Source organism: Enoplosus armatus, chromosome 14 (assembly GCF_043641665.1).
Source record: "Enoplosus armatus isolate fEnoArm2 chromosome 14, fEnoArm2.hap1, whole genome shotgun sequence".
NCBI lineage: Eukaryota > Metazoa > Chordata > Actinopteri > Centrarchiformes > Enoplosidae > Enoplosus > Enoplosus armatus.
In genome coordinates, this window is record NC_092193.1 from 12,086,740 (window position 1) to 12,106,853 (window position 20,114).

General features: G+C 40.8%; 1 protein-coding gene across 1 annotated transcript in view; it reads right to left on the bottom strand.

The window, feature by feature from the left end:
• Window positions 1–18,392, bottom strand: part of arhgap21b (Rho GTPase activating protein 21b) — a 31,407-nt gene extending 13,015 nt beyond the window's left edge. The window contains exons 1-8 of the mRNA XM_070918537.1: window positions 18,321–18,392; window positions 11,674–11,853; window positions 11,481–11,502; window positions 7,332–7,424; window positions 6,796–6,874; window positions 6,655–6,709; window positions 3,670–3,696; window positions 706–2,275 (exon numbers count right to left, since the gene is read on the bottom strand). Of these exons, the coding sequence (XP_070774638.1) occupies window positions 706–2,275; window positions 3,670–3,696; window positions 6,655–6,709; window positions 6,796–6,874; window positions 7,332–7,424; window positions 11,481–11,502; window positions 11,674–11,853; window positions 18,321–18,392 (2,098 nt within the window). The remainder of the gene's footprint in view (window positions 1–705; window positions 2,276–3,669; window positions 3,697–6,654; window positions 6,710–6,795; window positions 6,875–7,331; window positions 7,425–11,480; window positions 11,503–11,673; window positions 11,854–18,320) is intronic.
• Window positions 18,393–20,114: the final 1,722 nt, after the last annotated feature.

The following is a 20,114-nucleotide window of genomic DNA, read 5'->3' on the forward strand; positions in this document are numbered from 1 at the left end:
CTGCTGAACTGATTACAACAGATTCACTAAAACAAGACTGCACTGAAAAGCTTTGTTGTAAAATTCAGACTAGATTTAGAAATGTGTTGCCATTTCCAAAACCTGAAACGAAGCAGCGAAAAGCAAAACATTCTGATAACCTCTGAAAGGGTATGAGTTAAAACTGCTCCTTTTCAAAACACTGCAACCAGAGATGAGATGATAACTACTTAATCACCAGGAAATGCATTATGGGGCTACTGAACCATAATGCAATCCATCCTGAAGAGAGACCATCCAAGAAAACAATGTATTAAGAGGAGAAATTCAATATTTTCCAAAAGGCTTAAGCCATCCTTCACTCCGCCCTAGTTAAGCTGAATATCCCACAAAACCTCTCTGAATGCCACAAAACCCGATTAATAACATCTTACCAGGAAAATTAATTTATTTTTGAACATCTCCCCAGCTCTGTATATACACACACCAACAATAAACTGAATCAGATTAACAATGAAACTATAGCGGTCTCCAGGCTCCACAGTCAGTTTTCCGTCCATCTATTTTGAACGGATTTCTATTAGCATCTATAGAGGAAGCCCTTTAACTACAGTACGACGAGTAATGACAGCATCAGCACTACCACTCTGCCTCATGTTACTACTGCCGGTTGCCGTTGCCATGACAACGTGGAGCGCCAAGGCTTACAACTGATCATTCTCTTACCAATGAATGGAATGGAATCCAGAGACTCATCCAGGTTGCTGGAGCAGGAGGTGTGACATTGTTCCCCAAGGCGGCGAATGTGTATCTCTCGACGTGCATCATTGGGAAGCCAGCATGCCACCACATCTGCTGTGGTATCTGCTCCGTCATCAGTTACAGCCAAGATGTAGGAGGGGTGCCGCAGAGGGCTGGGGTTCTTTCCAGAGGGGGGCTTCTCCCTTAAGACAACCCCGGTCTCTGTGGGGCTTCGGCCATTGACCTGGGTCTGGGAGTCTGGGTGAGGTGGTTTGAGGATGCTAGACCTCTGAGGCATCTGTTTCGAGGTGGAGCATGAAGAAGACCTGTGTCCTACCAATGATGTGTCTCTACCTGCCTCCACAGGCAGCATGGTTTCAGACCGCATCCTGCTCTGGCCTTGTTGGGTAGTGTGGGCCACATGGTTTCCTTTAACTGCAACTCTTTGGTCAGCAAGGGAATGTTCAGCACTTGTGCTTTTTCCAAAATGCGAGGGCCTGTCTGACAGCATGGGTGAGGATCGGGTCTGAAGAAAATCTGGTCCTTTAGAGTAGAGAGAAGGGTTGGGTGCCCCCCTCATGCCACCGCTGTATCCAACAGAGGGCCTGTAGAGCATGGCGTGTCTGGGAATAGACTGTCTGCTGGGCCTCGTACCTTGGTCTGCCCTTCCATACCCTCCTCTCCTCTCATTGGGCCGAGCAAGCTCTGCAGGGTCAACATAGTCTGTGGAGTGTGCCCGGGCTTTGTGCATTAGGCCATCTTGGGACACACTTCGAGGAGGCCAGTTTCTGGTTTGGCTCATTCTCTCTGCACCGCTTATGCGGTCCTGCGAAGCACTGCGTGGGGCAATCTGAAAGTGGGGTGGAGGTCCTTGGTATGACCGATCATGGGAGGTACTCCTCCGTCGCATTCCCTTAGGGCCCCAGTCTCCAAGGGGAACATGGTGAGCACCAAAGGTGTTCTGACTGGCAGCTCGCAAATTGTCCAGCCTCTCCTGGATAGTCCGACTAGCATGGGAATGGATTCCTTTGTTGTCAATGTACTCCCTATATGTTTGGTAAGTGCGCCAATCAATGTTTTGATTGTTGGCTGGGTAGTGAGGTGCCTGACCTCCATATGGAAGCATTCCTGGACCACTGGGATAGACATCAGCCTTTCGAGGGTGAGGAAACTGGGCCAGTGACCCGGGCCTCCCCCTGACAAAGACAGGGTCCATGTAATCTATCCTATGTACTGGACCCATGCGCCCCATGTGGGCTGTATCAGGAGGAACCACCACAGTCCTCACACTGTCGTTGCGCATGCAGACTGCCATCTGGCTTTTTGGATATGATTGAGGAGGAGGAGATGGGGGCACGGTAATCTCCTTGCGGTACCCATAGTCAGGGGGTGCTGTTGGCCCTCGGCAGACCTGCTCTGCTGAGTCTGTGGCCTGGGCCATGCCCGTAGGCTTACAGTCTACTCTGGGGTAGCATACTGGAGGTGGCTCAGGAATGTGACGGGCATTTCCACTGTAGCTGCTGTGGCCACGGATGTAGGCATCCTGGGAGTAGGCCTAGAGACAGAGCAACAAAGCAGTGTTACAAAAGATGTAGTACAAGCTGCATTTGCAAGCGTGTGTAATATTCAACAGTGTGCTACTAGATGCTTACAGAGAAGTCAAGCGTGGTATTACAAATGCTACTGGATGCATGTGTGTGGGCAGTGCATGTAGCAGTATGAGTGAGAGGAGGCGTTAGCAGTTCAGGGGTGTCAGTGGTCTTCATCTGCTCCTTATTTAGAGTTCTCATGGTAATGTTCACTATTCCGTGACAGATGATAGTACACTACATAAACCCAAGTAGAAAATATTTTTCACTAAAAAAGACTTATGATGGTGCTTCAAACCAGATTTTTATGCAACAGTCGTCTTTCTCCATTATTCCTGCCTGTGTTCTCCAGACAACAATTGCTGCCCAACCACTGTGATTTTCAGTATGAAGAAAAGAAAAAAAAAGAAAGAAAAAAAAATTAACATCTACTAAAACTGCAAACACCATACGATAAATGTGGAATGGTATTTATTTGTACTGAACTCAATATTTAGCCTGCACTGTGACATTTTCAGCAAAGATTGTGTAACAATCAATACACGTTAGTTAAGACAATCAAGTAGCGAACACTCGACATATTTGAACAAACATGTACAGTAAAACGTAAATAGATGTTGAAAGGTAACAAGCGTCTTCACTCTCCCACCTCAGACTGACAGACTGTAACCTCAGACAGACAGGAGGTCGCCCATCCCTCATAGAAAAGGTGCTATATTTAGCCAGCCTTATTATCGTCCAGGGTTTGGAAGCCTATACCATTTCACAGCAGATACTAATAAAATTATTTTAATTAATACAAAATTAAAGCTAGAGCTTGCTATGGGCTTGTAAGCCTCACTACATTTATGTGCCTTACTTGTAACATACTGCACATACAACAAGCAAAAAGGCGTGTGAAGGTATGAGGACTTTGATCCTGCTACCTGGTGTCAAATTACAATCTGTAAAAAGCTGTGTGTGTCACAGCAATCAGTTCCAGGCTCTGTTCCTCCCTTTGTAAGCATGAGTATGCAGGAAAGTTCAGAGGTCACTGGCCTTTATCACACTAATGACATCTGGCATGGAGGATGAAGAAGGGGCGAGGCTTTATTAAGATGCCAGCTGGACGCCAACTTGAGCGCTCAATCTAACAGGTACTGCAGGCACAGTCCATCGGCCATTTCTACAGTCTACACATTTGAATCACCAACACAGAGCTGCCAATTAAACAGTCAACCCTGGCAACTAAACCGCAATAATGTAAAATCTAAAGACCATGTCTTGTAATGACAATGCTGACATGCATGACATATGCAAAATGAGAAGGCAAGCACAACATGTCAACGTCAAGAGGCTAGTCAGTCTGCTGTTTGCTTACCAGATTTGTAGTTTCCCGAGAAAAAGGCTGCCGTTACAGCATGTGAAAACGAGGTGTTAAAAAAATCAAGGGAGAGAGGGTGGAAGATAAAAAGATGCCAGCTGAGCAAAATGCACACATTGTAAAAAAAACAGCCACAGCAATGCCTGGGCTTGACATGCTAAAAATATACTGGAGCTGCAGCAGCAGTACAGAGGGATGAAGAACAGACATGTAGCAGGGGCTGCCACGTTACGACCTGCCTGTTTCAGTCTGTCCTGGGTGAGGTGGCAGGAGCAGGAGCTTGCCTCTCATGCTGCTGTTAAGTCTCCATGGTTCTATCCATCTTCAGCCAGAATATTACGCTAACTGAACAAGGTGCCTCCAGTCTACGTCTCTCTCTCCCTCCCTCTGCTATTGCTCACATGACAGAAGCAGCAGCTGCTGATTATACATTCAGCTCTGATGGTACAGCTCCCCCCTCCCACTCCTTCCTCCTCTCTCTCCTTTTCCCTCAGCATCAACCTGTTCAAAACACAGAGCAGTCAGCTGATTTTATCTACTGGTTTCAGCTCATCATTCATGCTGTTCCCTTTTTTTTTTCCCTGCTCTGTATTTCCTATGCTTTTCTATCGTACAGTTCCCTCCCTTTTTTTTTTTTTTTGCTCCCTGAATGTACACTCACTCCGTCTCTTTGCTAAGCAACTGCTGCCTGTTTCCTAGCAGTCAGTGTGTGCTGCCTCCTACAGTGTAATGTCATCCTGCTAGCATCTCTGATAATCCTCTTGTTCTTATGAACAGCCCTCATCAGTTTGCCTACCTATCTTTTGTGTGGTTGCTGGCCATTTACTGTGCAATATTGTGGCCAGTGTGCACAACACATGTGTAAGATACAGTGGACTGTGTAAATGGGTACAGAGGAAAACATGGCGAGAGGGAGGACCTAACATGGAAGAGGGGTGGAGTAACAGTCCATTGGTTATAAGAAAGGAGAAAATACTGACAGTAAATGTAAAAAGAGGATGGAACATTTTATTTTTCTGTGGCATTACAAGTTTAATTTTCAATGACTGATTATAGAATGTTTTATCTAAATAATAAAGAGCATTTACACATTTTTAAATATTTAGATAAATAATGGGTGTGGTGCTTAAAGACAAAGATGACTGGTTGTTAAAATAATACATATTGATATTGCAATTCTGGATGCCATACTTAATGATTAATTGATTTATCTATCAAGTCAATTGAGGATTCAATCTGCACATAAAGGATCCACAAGGGAAAAATTCAGGTAAAGTCAACAGCCAAGCTCTTTCATTATATAATTCACAAACAGACTATCAGACAACAATATACCCTTGGGAGGAGATTCCTGAGCATCCTGACAAAGCACTTAATGTGATTCGCTATAGATATGGAACAGATGAGTGCACCTTCGCTTTGCCCAGAAGAAATGCATAGTAGCTGCGTAACAGCTGCCTGCAGCATGCATAAAAGGTTAATGAGGAGATCTAAAAGTGTACCAAGATCTGAGGGCAAACCTGACTTGAAATTAAAATGTTACAATTTGTTTGGCAGAGAAAGGTTAGGACGAAGAAAGACAAAGACTTTATATGAAGCCTAATTGCATTAGGGATGGATTATAAAAGCCAAACATTTGAATATTAATTTTCAGGAATGAGCATTGCCTTAATAGGAAAATTAACTTAATATAATGTCAATATTTTGCTATTTCATCCATTCAAAAAGATAATTTAAAAAACTTGACTAAAAAATGTAAGAGTAGCCAAACTAGAAAGACAACATTTGTATGGGCACTCTGTCCTGAATTTTAATATTGACTGCAAAAAATATGCAACTAAGGAAGTCCCCTGCACTGAAGCCTCAACTTCATTTGACAGACTTAATTTTTCATATAACTAAGAATCTCAGTCCACAGTATTTAGACATTTATCTTCAGCCTAAAATGGTATTTTCTTTTTTATGAAATATTTTTCTTTCTAATGAACAATCTATAGCCTTATTGATTTATATTAATTTAGCATTCTGTATTTCATGTGCATCTTAAGCTATTTTTAACTGTCATGGAAGTTAAGTGTCATTGCCACTAGTCTTAAACCATCTACTCGGATGTCTTACAAACAGTAACAGTACTACCCGACTGCTTTCTTGAAAGCAGTCAGAAATCCCCCGGTCCTAATAGAAAGAGCATGTCACTACACTATCACCTGATGATTACACAAACATTAATAGCAAGAAAAACATCTCTTCTTTATCTTGTTCTTGATGTTATCTTGTTCTTAATTCCCTTGTTGGGTTGCCATTTATTTAGGTATGGTAAAGGAAGCCCATTAAGGGTGGTTGATGGCCTACATCAACCAGGCATACTGTATGCCTGAAAAGCAGATTCAAAATTAGTTGATTCTTTTGACAGTAGTAAATCTGCCACAGGTAACAAACCACTGAGGCTGTCACAGCATGTGTGGCATTGATCTAAATTGTGTAAGCATGTTGAGGACTCGCAGATGCATCCAGAGTAATGAGCTTAATAACTTTTCTGCAACTCACCTGTTTAATGGAAGTCTATTCTGTATAAAAGTTTGAAGACAACTTTTTAGCAGAATACACTCTTACCTTTGTGCCTTTTGCAAGTCAAAACATATGGATGGACTGTGTATATTACTCCATGATAGTATACATATATCTGTATATGTATTTTAGATAATGCTTGTTCAACTAATCCAACTGATCCATTTCAGCAGCGGTTTGAGGACAGAAATGCTGCTCTGGCCTGATTAGGAGGCCTAGATAGAGAGCTCTGATGGGATAGGCCAGCTGCTTGCATCCCGTGACTACTGTCCCAACATGAACACCTTAAAACTAGAGCAGCTCTGTAAGATCAAATATAATGTAAATGATTGTGGAACTGGAGAAACAGGGAGATATTTCTGTTTTAAAAACAATGGTTTAAAAGAGTTTAGAAAATAGGATTGAGAAACTTACCAGTTGCAGTATATCCTCATCTTTTGGCATCACACAAAGTTCAAGAAAGTCACCACTGTTGGGGAACAAAAAGAGGTTTAAAACAGGGACAAATACACCAACTGACCAGAATCACCGATACAATTTATATTAAAACCTCACCTGTCTTGGATCAAGGATATAACATCACAATAGGCTTTCCCGATGATGCTTGCTCCATTCACCTTCACTAGTCGATCACCTAATAGGCATTAAAAAACAGTAGTAATGACATCAGTAACAGACAGGGACAGTGAAGACTGAGTTGTTTGTCTTAAGAAAGTCATCTGATGTTCATGTTTACAGTAACTATGCTGAAGGTTATCTGTGTCCACTAAAACATAAAATCACTTGGGAATCTACGTAAAAAGAGCACTTTCCCACAAATACATGGCCTGACTAATGCTTTGTGTCACAGCACGAAAGCTGTCAGGCCATGACTGAAAACTGCACTACTTGCAATTTTTTTCCTTTTGCTTGCAACACTCTAAATCATCAGTGCCAATAGCTGAGAGGTGTTCTGCTCTATATGACATTATTTACAGGATTATGCCTGAGATGTTGTAATGTCATGAGTTCCTGTGTAGTTACACTCCCAGTCAATCTCTAGTAGGTCTGGTTAAAGAAGGAGACTTGATTGTTTGATGATTAATTATTACCTGTGCAAAGTCCAGCTCCGTGAGCGGGCCCACCTTCCTTGACTTGCTTTACAAAAATGGTGTCCATTGGTTCTAGCCTATTCCGTTGTCTCCCTGATTAAAAGAAACTGGTCAGTATACATTATGCAACAAGTACACAATGCAAACACATAAAAGCGTATTACATCAGTTTGTTTTGTCTGTTTTTGAACAGATTTGGTTTACACAATGTCAACAACATGATGGTTATTTATAAAATGCTTCAAGCAGCACATAGCCCAAATACACAATACATATTTCTCACAAGTCTACATTTGAGGTTTCCTTTTTTTTTTTTTACTCTAAATGAAGGAAGGAAATTAAAACGTAAGGACTTCATATTCTGATACAAGACGCTCTAAACTGAAGGTTTATTTACAACCTCTCACTTGCGCTGAGGCTGAACCTGAAATGTGAAAAACAACAACTACAAAACCTACCAATGAGAACCAGACTGAGCAGTAAATTGTTTCATGACATTTAGGTGAGAAGAGAGAATGGCTGTGTATGAAAATGAGAGGGAACTAGGAGGTTTATCACAAGATTTGGATACATGTGAATCAACATTATGACAGTAGAACAGACTGTGTCTTGGCCAGTGCTTGCCCGCAATACAACAGTCTTGAATAGATCTAATCATTAATTGGTCCAGAGAAAAGAAAAAATCTCAATAGGCGGAAATGATGTGGTTTTAGGGAGGTAGATAAAAGCAGCTAAAGAGAGGAAACCTGTTTGCTCATGCTGCTCCTGTCTCCTAGCAGCTGCATGGCTGCAGAAAAAAAGAAGGAAAGAAAAGAAATAGGAAGGGGGTGAGAAAAAGAGAAACTGAGAGAAGGTAGAGTGACAGTGTGCTCAGCTGCACAACTCCCACTCTTTCCTTAAATGAGAAATAGCTCTGGGCACAGCCAAAGAGTAACTAAAATCCTTCCCCAGTAGTTAACATTCTGGTAGTGAGTCAGTGCACGATGGCTCACCAACAGTGGATGGAAAGGCCAGTAAGAAAACTAGATGTACTCACGTTTTTTTTTTTTAAATCCTGGTATGATCAATGAAAGGGGCTACACCTTTTCAGTGTCAAGCAAAACATGAATTAATGGCTACATGAAAGACACAATATTGTGTCTGGTATTATTATACCGGCTATTTTTGCATGTTTTGGGCATTGGAAAAGGGAACACAAGCAAACAGGTGGCGTAACATACTCAGTGGTTAATGAATCAATAATAATCAGCAATAATCTGTTAACCTTTGAAAACCTCACAAACACAGACACCTCCATTTGTCTCTCTACCACACACGTTCATGAGTAATTCATGAACAATCACATCCTGGGGACTCATTATGTAATACTGCAACAGGAGTCCCATACAACTACAGCAGCAAGACATGCTCCCTCTGGTGGTGTACTATAGAAATGCATCACTATTTCCACAATGGAGAAAGAAGAAGCCAATGTAAACATTTAAATGTATAGTGGCAGCAACTCACTGTTTTTGCCTTTGCCACCTTGACAAACATGAAATAATATATGGAGACCCCAAAAATTTGTGCTTTAATATTCTATATTCTTCAACTTCAACAACAAACTGTATCTGTACATTGAGTACAATGGTGCCTTCTTTTCACAGCACTCTAAATCAGTCTGACTAGATTTATCTGATTAGATATATCCGACTAGACTGCTCCGGGCAATAAAAATGTCCAACACCCAACCATAGATAGATACATAAACTCACCACCTAACTAGTGTTTTTGGCAGCTAACAATTTTTAAAAAGAAACACTCCCAACATTAGAAGAAATGCTTTTTGTTTTCTATATCACCGAAAGTTAGATAGGATCAATATCAATTTCATCTCCATGTGTTCAGTACAGAGACACAAAAAAAAATGCTGGAGAGTTCCTTTAAAACCATAGAAAACAAGCAAATGAAAACATTGCCAGGTTTCATTTGCACTATTTTAATCACTTGGCGACTAGAGAGAGAGAGAGGCTTGGTAATGAACACGATTTGCCTCAAGTGCCTACAGTTGGCTCATGTTTATGCTCAATCACTGTAAAGCTAATGAAGACTATTTAAAAAACAAAACACTGCAGAATGATTTGTGAGTAAAAACTAAACTTAAATCACAAAACACTCTACAAAGCCTTCATAAATTTAGCTTGCAGTTTCTAAATGAACACTGACAATAACGCCTGAACACAATGAGCACAGCCAAAGACAGACTAAAAGACAGCTATGATTGAGGGGAAAGACAGCCTCTCTCGATATGAAAGAGAACAGAGTTGACAAGACAACATTAGATCACAATTGCTCCCAAACTTGAACCCAGAGTTGTGACAGAAGAGCTTTGTCTTGGGAAGCAGCAGACTCTAATACAATAACAGAATTGATGGTGGTGCAACAGGAGTGTAACACTCATAACACTGATGCAATGTTTTATTCATAAAACCATGTTTTGGCACATGCTGCCTTCTTCAGAATATCTGAATGATCAGTTCTGTCAAAGGGCGATCAACACAATGACGTCTTTGATCTTTCCAGCAAGCAGTGGTCAAAGCAAGAGGTCTTAATTTTGTTCCCATGGCTTAGAGTGTTGAGTTTTTTTGATGGATACAAGTTTAGGTGTATTTTTATTCTGAAGAGGAAAATAAGTGCCAAAAAAAAATCGATTTATGAATAAAAAAAGACTGCATCAGTGGGTGAGTGGGCGGCTCTCTCCTCCCTCCTTTTGATCTCTGCCTATTGATAGCCAGCATTTCTTTTTCTTTGGTGGGGTACTGACGAGGCTAGCCCAGTCGGGAATTAAATTCATCACAGGTTGTCTTTTTTTGTTCTTCTTCCATTCTGGCTTGCTGCCTACGAGCCCCCGTGTCCAGCATTATGCAACTGCCAGGATTCTTTAATATTCCCTGGCTTACTCAGAGCGAAGCAGCAAAGCTCCCAACTAAAGGGTCTATGTCTTCTACAGTGTTTTAGTTTTTGGGTGAAATATAAGTCATGACTGATTTAATGGGAGCTGGCTCTTCTGTGCTGTTACATTAAGTTTAAATATGGACAAGGAGCAAGCCCTGTGTATGCTTTCCAGCATATTGCTGTTACAGAATTCACAAAGGAGGTAAAAAAAAAATACCATTACGTCATGTGGTTATGGACAGATGCTGCATAAAACAAGTCATTTCCTATTTAGAGCAGTCTCTATCAAGATTAAAAGCTATATTGTGATTTTAAACTGCCTCTCTGGATATGTGTGTCTGTGCACATCTACACGTGTCACTGTGTACATAGATAAAATTCAAAGAGTCAAATTGTGATGAAAATAAAACACCACAGACAAACTAATCAAACCATATCACCATCACATTTCTTCTAGATGGAAAGTGTTTAGGACAAAACTGATGAGTTCTGTCTTCAGCAAAAGCAGAGTCATGTTAAATGCAGTTGTTATTTCTATAAATTATCAATATTATGTTTCTGATTTCAAACTTTTTTTTCACCTTAAAAGGCCATAGTTTATTCTCAAATCCACAACCTTTCAAGTATTTTAGGGCCTGTTGGGCCCCTTTACACATTTGTGGACTGCTTGCTACCACCTTTACTTGTATTTATGTGAAAAATGACAAAGGAGTAACAACCAAAACATCTTTTTAAAAATGCAGTGTTGACAAAAAAAAAAAAAGTTTTAGGCCTTTAAGGTATGTAACTTTGTATTTAAACAAATCAACATTAGGCCAGGGGTGTGATGAGAGGTTTGTCCCTTATGAAGAGAGAAAAATAGAACAGTATGAGAATAACAAGGGGAAAGAGGGTCAAACACACACAACACAGTAAAATTGAGGCCATCTCTTTCTGGCAGCCTTTTTATGGTGAGGGGAAAAAAGCAGCAAGAACAACAAAATGGAACAATATGAAGAGGAGGGTCAGTGCAGGACAGAAACAGGTGGTGCTGACCAAACCTTTCATGCCTCCACAAAGGTCAGTGACACAGAGGAGCTACATTGTTCTCATCGCAAGGAAGCAAAAAGAGCTAAAGAGTGGATGGATTAAGAGTCATTAGAAGTCAGAGGCACTGCTCTGACTCAGCAGGGCTGAAGGGCAGGCATGAAGAGGAACAGGAGTTTTTCTGCTTACCTCTGCGGCCATGATCTTCCTCCTGTAAAAACACAGAAATACTCAAGTGACTTTGTTGCTCATGGTCATTGAATTTAGGTATCAGGCTTTTTGTTGACTCAGTGTAATCTTACATGATAAGCAAACAATACTCTGTATGAAACTCATGAAGGTGTCTGATAAGTTTAAGAACAAACGCAATACTGAAATTTACCGGAAAGCAGTGCACAGTCGACTCTGGTGGGTACACGATGAAGTGACGCAGGGTGAAGCCGAACCCTTGGGAAGTTCGACGCAAACGCACGGTTTTAGGTCTCGGCCATGAGAACTCCTCTTCTGTTGGGTATTGCGCTGCAGGGGAATCAGCCAAGCTTCTCCACTCGGGAGAGTCATTCTACACAAAGAGGAAATTGCAGAAAGGAAGTTAAATTAAGTACACTGACAAGAAGATATGACAGATATCTGCCAAAGAATGTGGTTATGAAATCTTGCAATTTAATGTGCAAATGCTGGAAAACCCCAGAGCTAAAACCCAAAAACAATTATACTAAAACTACACCACAGTCATTCATTAAAGTTGGACATGATTTAGAGGAGAATGGATTTTTGAAAAACATTACTAGGTGTACAGTCAAGTCATGGTATCCCATTTTCACAGCTGGAGAGTAGAGCATGTCAGGTTTCAGGGCTTTGGACACCCACCCCTGTGTTTACTGGCTATTTATAGCCTCACACCTTTGTGGTATCGTGTGTGCAGCAACACCCCCCTTTACTCAGATCTCCCCATATCATATTCCCTATTTCAGTATGACTTTCAGGAACACCTCTGTTCAAACAGTCTTGTATTTCCACACTGAAACAGTATTTTTCCTCACCCTGTCTCAAACAAACCCTCCCCCCCGAAGCACAGACTTTCACCCACAATGTGAGGAATTTGATGAGCTTGCATTCACACTATCTCTGCCTGGGCAGATATGTTGTATAAAATGTTAGAAAATCTGAGTGAATTACCTGCATGTTAACATAACTTGCAAGAGGTATGTCTACTTTACATTCTACAAACATTCTGGAAATCTGACCTGTATGTTTTGATCAAAAGATAAATAAAGAAATCTGAACAGCTCTCCCACTTGATCCAGCTGTTGCAGGGAAACGCGAACGAGCCAAACCACATTTCACAAAACAAACACGAGCAACAGTTTGTTCACACCAACTGAAAACCACATCATCAATTGCATCGTCCAATTGCTCCGTGTATGTCACAGGATGAACATTCAGTCTCACACTCAAAATACATTGTGTGCCTGGAGGTGTGTACCAAGTTAAAGCATGTTTCACTGTACAGAATGTTTTACTGCTTCTCAGCAACAACATTTGTCTACTTTTAAGCCAAATATTTCTTAAAGATGCCGTTAACATAAACTACTATCAAAGTGTATTTTAAAGTGGCAACAAGAGCTGTTGAGCACAAATAAGGAATTAAAATGTGCATACTGTAGAGAGTAAGGACCCACAACTCTAATGTAGCAGGCTGGGAAACAGAGCTGCAGGTGCAGCTGACACCCATGTATTTTGATGAAACTAGCAAAACAGGTTTTACTGTGTATAACCAAGCTTTGGCTGTTCTGTGATACCAGCATTTCCATGTTGTAGTCTGTGTCTGTGCGAGCACAGGGTGCCTTCACGCCACTAAGAAACATTCAAATCCATACCGAGAGAAGCGCTTGTGGTGAAATGACAATAGATCAACTGGATGTTTGAAATGCCTGCATTGCTCCCCTCATGTCTCTGGGGCAAGCCAATCCCAGTCTACTGGATCTGATTTAGCAGCCAGTGCACGGGGCAATTTCCAACCCTCTGATCTTTAGATGTGGACGACAGAAGGGGGTGTGGGCCTCCTGACAGACACATGCCAAGCAGTGTTATCATTGTATAGTTAATACTGTTGTGACATTCCAGGTCAATAAATTCCAGACCCACATTTCCCTCATGGTTTCCCTTTCCTCTTATTTAATAAAAAACAAAAAAGGCTTTTATCAAAGGATGGAGAACAAAGCACGTCTAAACTTGATAGACCAGATTAATAATGCTTTCAAATAACCGTGACAAGAGGTCAAAAGGGAATCAACATAAAAGAAGAAAATTATGAGATTACCTGGCAAAAAGGGGGCTTCAAAGAAAAGCACATGAAAGGAACACCCACATCAAAATACACACCTATCCTCTCCTGCCCACAAATGAATGCCTCTCACCCATTTATGAATCACCAGAATGCTGGACTGATATTTGCGCTGGGTGAGGCAGCTGGGAGAGAGTTTTCAGTAGGCATTTGTTCTTCTGCTGGATAGCTCTTGGATTCAAGCTGTGACCAGGCCTATGTCTCAGAGCAGGAACACTAATTTCAACCACCAGATCCCACTTAATCTGGTGATATTCTATATTTTTCTTTTTGTCAACAAATCCCAAGGAAAGTACTGCCTGTGTAGCAAAAGCCTGATATACTGTGACCTCTATTGGGTCTAAGACAATTTAAAACACAATAATAAGCCACAACATTGCACTGGTTGACATGTTCCTTCATTATGATGTACATGGGCACTGTTTATTGAGGCAATCCACATCCTGCTGCCATAAAGTCACTAGAACACTAAATGTGTATTAATCCACAGCTAAAAATAGTCCCCAACAAATGCAATATTCACTTCTGTATGAGTGGCATTTGGTAAAAACTACAGTGCAGTGTTTCAGGAATTACTGAGCCCTTTTTAAAAAATTAAAGTATATATGACTTTTTAAATGATTTCCATCTTCAGTATGAATTAATGGGTTTGGGGGTGGGGGGGGGTCTGTTGAACCTTATCCTGTAAACACATCCCCCAAATAATGAATGAACTACCATAAAACTGCACTGAGATGCCCGCCATGGACAGCGACAGACAATTATGCAAGACTAAATCCAGAGTACATGACGTCATTTTCTGAGAGATAGTAAGGTGACTGCATCAGTGGTTCCCCAAACTACAGAGATTAGAGGGCAAGCAAACCAATACCTCCCACTAACTAAAAGACATTTTAGGGGAAACACTGCATGCTCAGCTGTTTACACACCACACATGTTGATATCTAGAGGATAGGTACCCACTGAAAAAGAAACTGGAATTTCCACTTCGTTCATTTCTAACAAATATTATGAAACCACACTGCATGGCCTGTATGTTTAAAAAAAACCTATGCTGACATCACCAAATGACAGATTACAAGCACCACATGACATCAGCTTTAAAAACATCAGACAAGTACACAACCTTAAAATGTGAAGAAACCTAGTTCTCTGTGGGCTGCTAAATTCTACACCACATCCCGTCCAAACCAAGCACTTAACTGTGAAAAGCCTAAGATAATGATACAGAGGGCCACTGGTGAGCCCAGGGCGTTCCAGCCATGTAGTGCAAAAGACAAGGTTAGGGGCATCATTACTCAGCCTATGTAGACACGCGGCGTGTTTCATGCATGCCACACTTCTAACATACAGATGGCACACAGAATAGTCTTGTGGCTACTGTTAATGCAGGATATCTTGAGATAAATACTGATACTCTATGAACATTTTTGAGTTTGATCTTTCTAGTAGTATTGTATTAGACAAAGAGATTAACACAAACTGCCCATCTAAACAGAGTCTGTCATAGGCAAATACTGAATTGTGGTCCTGCATATAAACAGATCCTCTAATAATCCTTAAAGTGAAAACACACATAAAGAAATATGCATTTCCACACTTCCTGGAATACCCAGGACAGAAATCCACCCAGAAGCAACCAAGTAAAACATATGGAAGCCACATTGCATCTGCTGGAAACAGTAACACTGAATGAATAACGGCTGTGCATCACCCTTGCGTAAGTCTAAATGTAAAAATAAATAACTTAAAAAACATAAAAAAGCCAGCAACCTGAAGAGTGATTTCACAGCTGTATAGTTATTTCACAAAGCTTTGCCAAAGCTGTACATTGAATACTTTTTCCTTTCACTTTTTTGTCAATATATTGCAAATATGTTTGTATAAACTTGTATAAAATGTTGATATTCAAGACATTGGGGCAATTGTTTTTGCCAATACCCTACATCCCTAATCTGTCACAGAGCTTGGACGGATTTAAGATGACATGGATGATTTTTACTGCACAGAAACAGTGCAATGAGGAAAAACTGAAGCACATAGCCCATTACTCTTGTTTTCCCCTGAGAAATCGCAGACACAACCATAAGGCAACAGGAAGTAACAGACTTCTTCTATCCAATTGAAGGTCAATTTTCCCTTCCGATTGCCATCAGTTAGCCATGCGATGCCTGCACAGAGGGTTCTGTAAAAGGCAGCCAGCCTAAATGAGATAAACACTGAGCTTTAATGAGGCCAAGATTGTGGGGACAGGGGGGTCTGTTTGTCAATAGCCCCCTGCAGTGCTAAATATGGATCATGCTTCATCATCCAAATCAGTAATTAATTTCATTCCACTCTAATTTCTGTCGTTCATAACAAGCTGAATGCAAGTATTATGAATCCTGAAAAAAGCTATAAGTCTACTCATCATATAGGGGGCACAATTGATTCATATCATATAGTTTGATACAATAAATATAGGCTAATACAGAAAATACTGCCACAGACATGCAGCAGGCTGATCAGAATCCAATCTAAAATTTCTGTTCTGCAAACTCAATATCTGACCAGAAAAATCAGGAGACATTAAACCTGATTGAACAACTGAACAACTGCTACTTGGGTTCAGCTCTAAAGTTTGAATACCATGCACTATTCAGCTGATAAAGCAGACAAACACTCCAGTGTAGAGGAAAGATCAAACCACCAGCCAAAGCCAGAGACAAAAATCTTGATTCACATCAATTATAAATATAAATAAGCACCATCTAACAGGCCAACAGCCAAAATGGTTATGAACAGGCCAAAGATGAGAAAAGACTGCATGACTGGGACAGATGGCTAAATGTTGTCTTACAAGCATAATGAAGTATCTACCATTGGGAGACAACAGGGACATAGTTCATAGTCAAATGTGTTTTTTTTAGAATAATAGAATCGACATATTTTCTAAATATCACAAAATATTTTTTTAAAAAAAACCTTTAAATCTGCCACAAGTCCAGTTTTAAGATCTCAGTTCCATTCATTTCAGTTTTTTGTTGGAGGTCTCTCTCTGTACTTCACTACATTTGAGGCAGTGACCCATCCTCTTCCTGCTGCGTGTTTACAACAGTAACAAGGCCATGCTTTCTCTGAATAAAAACAAAGACACACCCATTTATCATTTAACATCTTTTGACCGAGCTCCATCAACTGAGACCATTACAAGGTGTTTTTTTGCACAGTCCAAAAAAAAAAATTAAAAAAACACCCACTTTAGGAAAATTCTTAAGTCATTAAATCCACAGTGTCATCATTTCCAGAAAATCCCAGGACCAGAGACTCCCGGGGAGTTTCCGGCTCAAAATTAGCACATGAATTGGTTTGTGTGGTGGCCTTATTAGAAGGACTGCTAAAAGAAGGACTTTCTCTGACTGCACTGTTCTGAGATTTTTCCTCACACAGTACCAACATCTAAAAAAGAATGTTTCTTATGTGTTAAGCAAAGGATTATTTTCCTGTCATGCCATTTAACACACATTTTCATAATAAGTACTGGCACCTGTATATTGCCTGGAGTTCTTTTCTGGGAATACAAGCACATTTTCTGCATCAGAATTGTTAGGTGCTATTAGACTCATTCACTAAACTTACTGAGAAATGAAGAGGCTGTATCCAGATGGTCGTAATGACAAAGGTAAGCACGTCATCCGAGTTTGTTTTTTTAGCTGTGACAGTGAAAAAGCCAGGGATGCAACGCAAGCTGTCTCTGCAGTATGACTTGTGAATGAGCTCTAACTATGTTTAAATATCAAAAATGTATTTTCTGGGCCCTGGGAAAAACTCATGAATATAAATATAAATACATTGAAAACAAACATAATGAGACTGAGTGTATTACTTGCTAATTGATTTAATATCTTGTTGACTACTGAGGTATCCTTTGCTCTACTCTGCTCTGTCCATTGAACCAAATTCAGTACATCAAGTCCGTTAGAAGTAACATCATAAGGAGCTTTACATCCCTCATTAACAGCATATTCACATAGAAGCAGGGAGGCTTAAGTGAAGAGTTGAATATTAGATTAAAGGCAATGGAGGGAATGAAAGAAAACTATGGATTCTATAAATAGGCGGCCTTACATTTCAAAGAGTATGGGGTAGCTTCCTAGTTTACCATAAAGGTCTTCATTCAGGCGACATGCTTTCAGAGGAGCAGATGGTGTCCTGTCTGGTATTACAGGGGTCACAGCTTAAAAATCTCAAAGAGGGGTTTTGAATAAACTGCTTCCATGCCTTTGTCTCCTCCCTCTTACTCCAGTGATGACTTTGATTAAAATTTCAAACCTAATTAAAAGCTGTTCAGCAAGTGAAACCTGTCTTTTGATCTCTTCATCTACAATGATCAACCCCAGCTGGTTACAAGAAAAAAATAAGAAGCAAGGACAAACTTGTGACATAAATCTGACGGCTATAACTATCAAAAAAAACAAAATAATGAAGCACTGGTGAGACAAAGAGCAAAAACAATCCAACAGGAGTTGTTACAAGCTCAAACAGCTGGGCCAAAGTGTCAAACACATCACTCCCCCACCAACACCAAACTGAGAGAGGGAGGACACAGTTGCCCCCAAAAATCACTTTCATGATCACCATTTGAAACATTTCATTCATCATTTTACAAATAATGTCTGGGGTTTGAGTTGTGTTGTGTTTACCTCACAGAAAGAAGATCTTGCTTGTTGTCTCTCATCATCCTCAAAAGAAGGAACCCAACGCGATGCCATCATTCAACTTCACTTAAAACTCTGTTGTCTGTGAACGCCCACATTGAAAAGGTAGCTCCAGCAGGATGAAAGAAAATATGTTTCACTCTGTCCAATTTACACCTCCATCCTGGCTCGATTTCTTAGTCCATCTGTTAGAGAGGGGGTGCAGAAACATATTATTACTGCGTTTTGTTTTGTTGAATTACAGGCATACTTTTAAATTAACTACTTAGATATGGTATCTCACACTGTTCAAGGGTCTGTAAAATAACATGATTCAATACCTCAGTTGTTTAAGGCACGTAATAGTAGACCATCCGTGCTTCACTTTGGACAATCAACATTATGCAACAAGTCCTAACGTAACACTATTTTCTACCTGATGTTTGTGTGACTCGACTCTAAAAAGCTTTACAGAGTGGGAAACAGACTGACTTGTAATAATATGCAAACCTGCAAGTTAGTTACAAAAGCTGCTGTTACAAAAAGTATTCCACGTAAGAAGTACATGTAATTGTAAGAAATACCTAAAAAGTTTGTGGACATGGTGAAGACAGTGGTGTGACAAACCACATCATTATCGCATTATTCACGCAACAACAATTTTAGGCCTGTTGTCAACAGCTTGAAGCACATCAACGTGGATAGTCAACACTGCATAATGAATGGCCAGCAACAAGTGGACTAAAGATGGGAGGCAGGGCGAAATAAAGGTCCGTCACATTTGAAATTAAGTTATAAAAATCCTATAGAACCGGGATTGTACAGCACAAGTCACTTAACTTGATTATTCGGTTTGTATTTCAACAATAAAACCATTAGTTAGTTGATTTAGAGATGGTATATTTGAATGTCTCTTGTTTGAGATCGATGGTCAACTCAGGCACGCACATAGCGTGTCGAGCTGTTGTTCTCAAAAGACCGACAAACGTAGCTTTTCCTTTGTTACTTTTAATAAAATACCAGCTCAAAAAAGTTAAAAGCGCGACATGAGACGCTGTACCCAGTTTCCATTTTATGTACGGCGTGAACGCCACCTGTAAAGCTCATAAAGTGGGCAAAAGCAACAACCAAACTGCAGCAACAGGCTGCTAGCGCTGAGGTTAGCATCCATGCTAACGGCTGGAGTTTAAACAAAGTTACCTGTGTAGTTGCGAAGCGTCATTACAGGCGGGCAACGGCGGCGGCGGTTGTCCATAAAAGCGAGTAGACAAAGTAAAATCCTAGCGTGGGAGCTCCAAGATGGTCGAGGGTTGTCATAATTTAATATAGTTTGAGTACAAACGGCTTCCCGGTGATTATTCCAAACCCCACTCAGGGGAGGCGCATGGTGCCGTTTAGAAGCTGGAATTTTTTGCTTCCAGCGTTCCCGACTCTCTGGGAGTCCACCTTCGGTCAACAGGACACTCTCTGCCAATCACAAGCGGCTTTGCATGTGACTGGGCCAATCAGGTGCGAGTTTACAAAAAGTCGCCGATGCACTGTTAAAAGGTGGCGTTTTAACCGTTCCAACGGAGTTCAACGAGTCGCGAGCACACAGACGCTCTCTATAGGGGACAAAGTAGAAGTAACACAGACGCACTGTGATATCCACACTTCACATTTCAGGCATTTCACAATCCTACCCGCTGTCGTTTCATATAAACAACGCTGAACGAACAGTCACATGTCCTGGTTCAAAGTGAGGTCGAGCAGGGCTGGCATGTGGATGGCAGTGGATGAGGAATGTGAGTTCACACATAC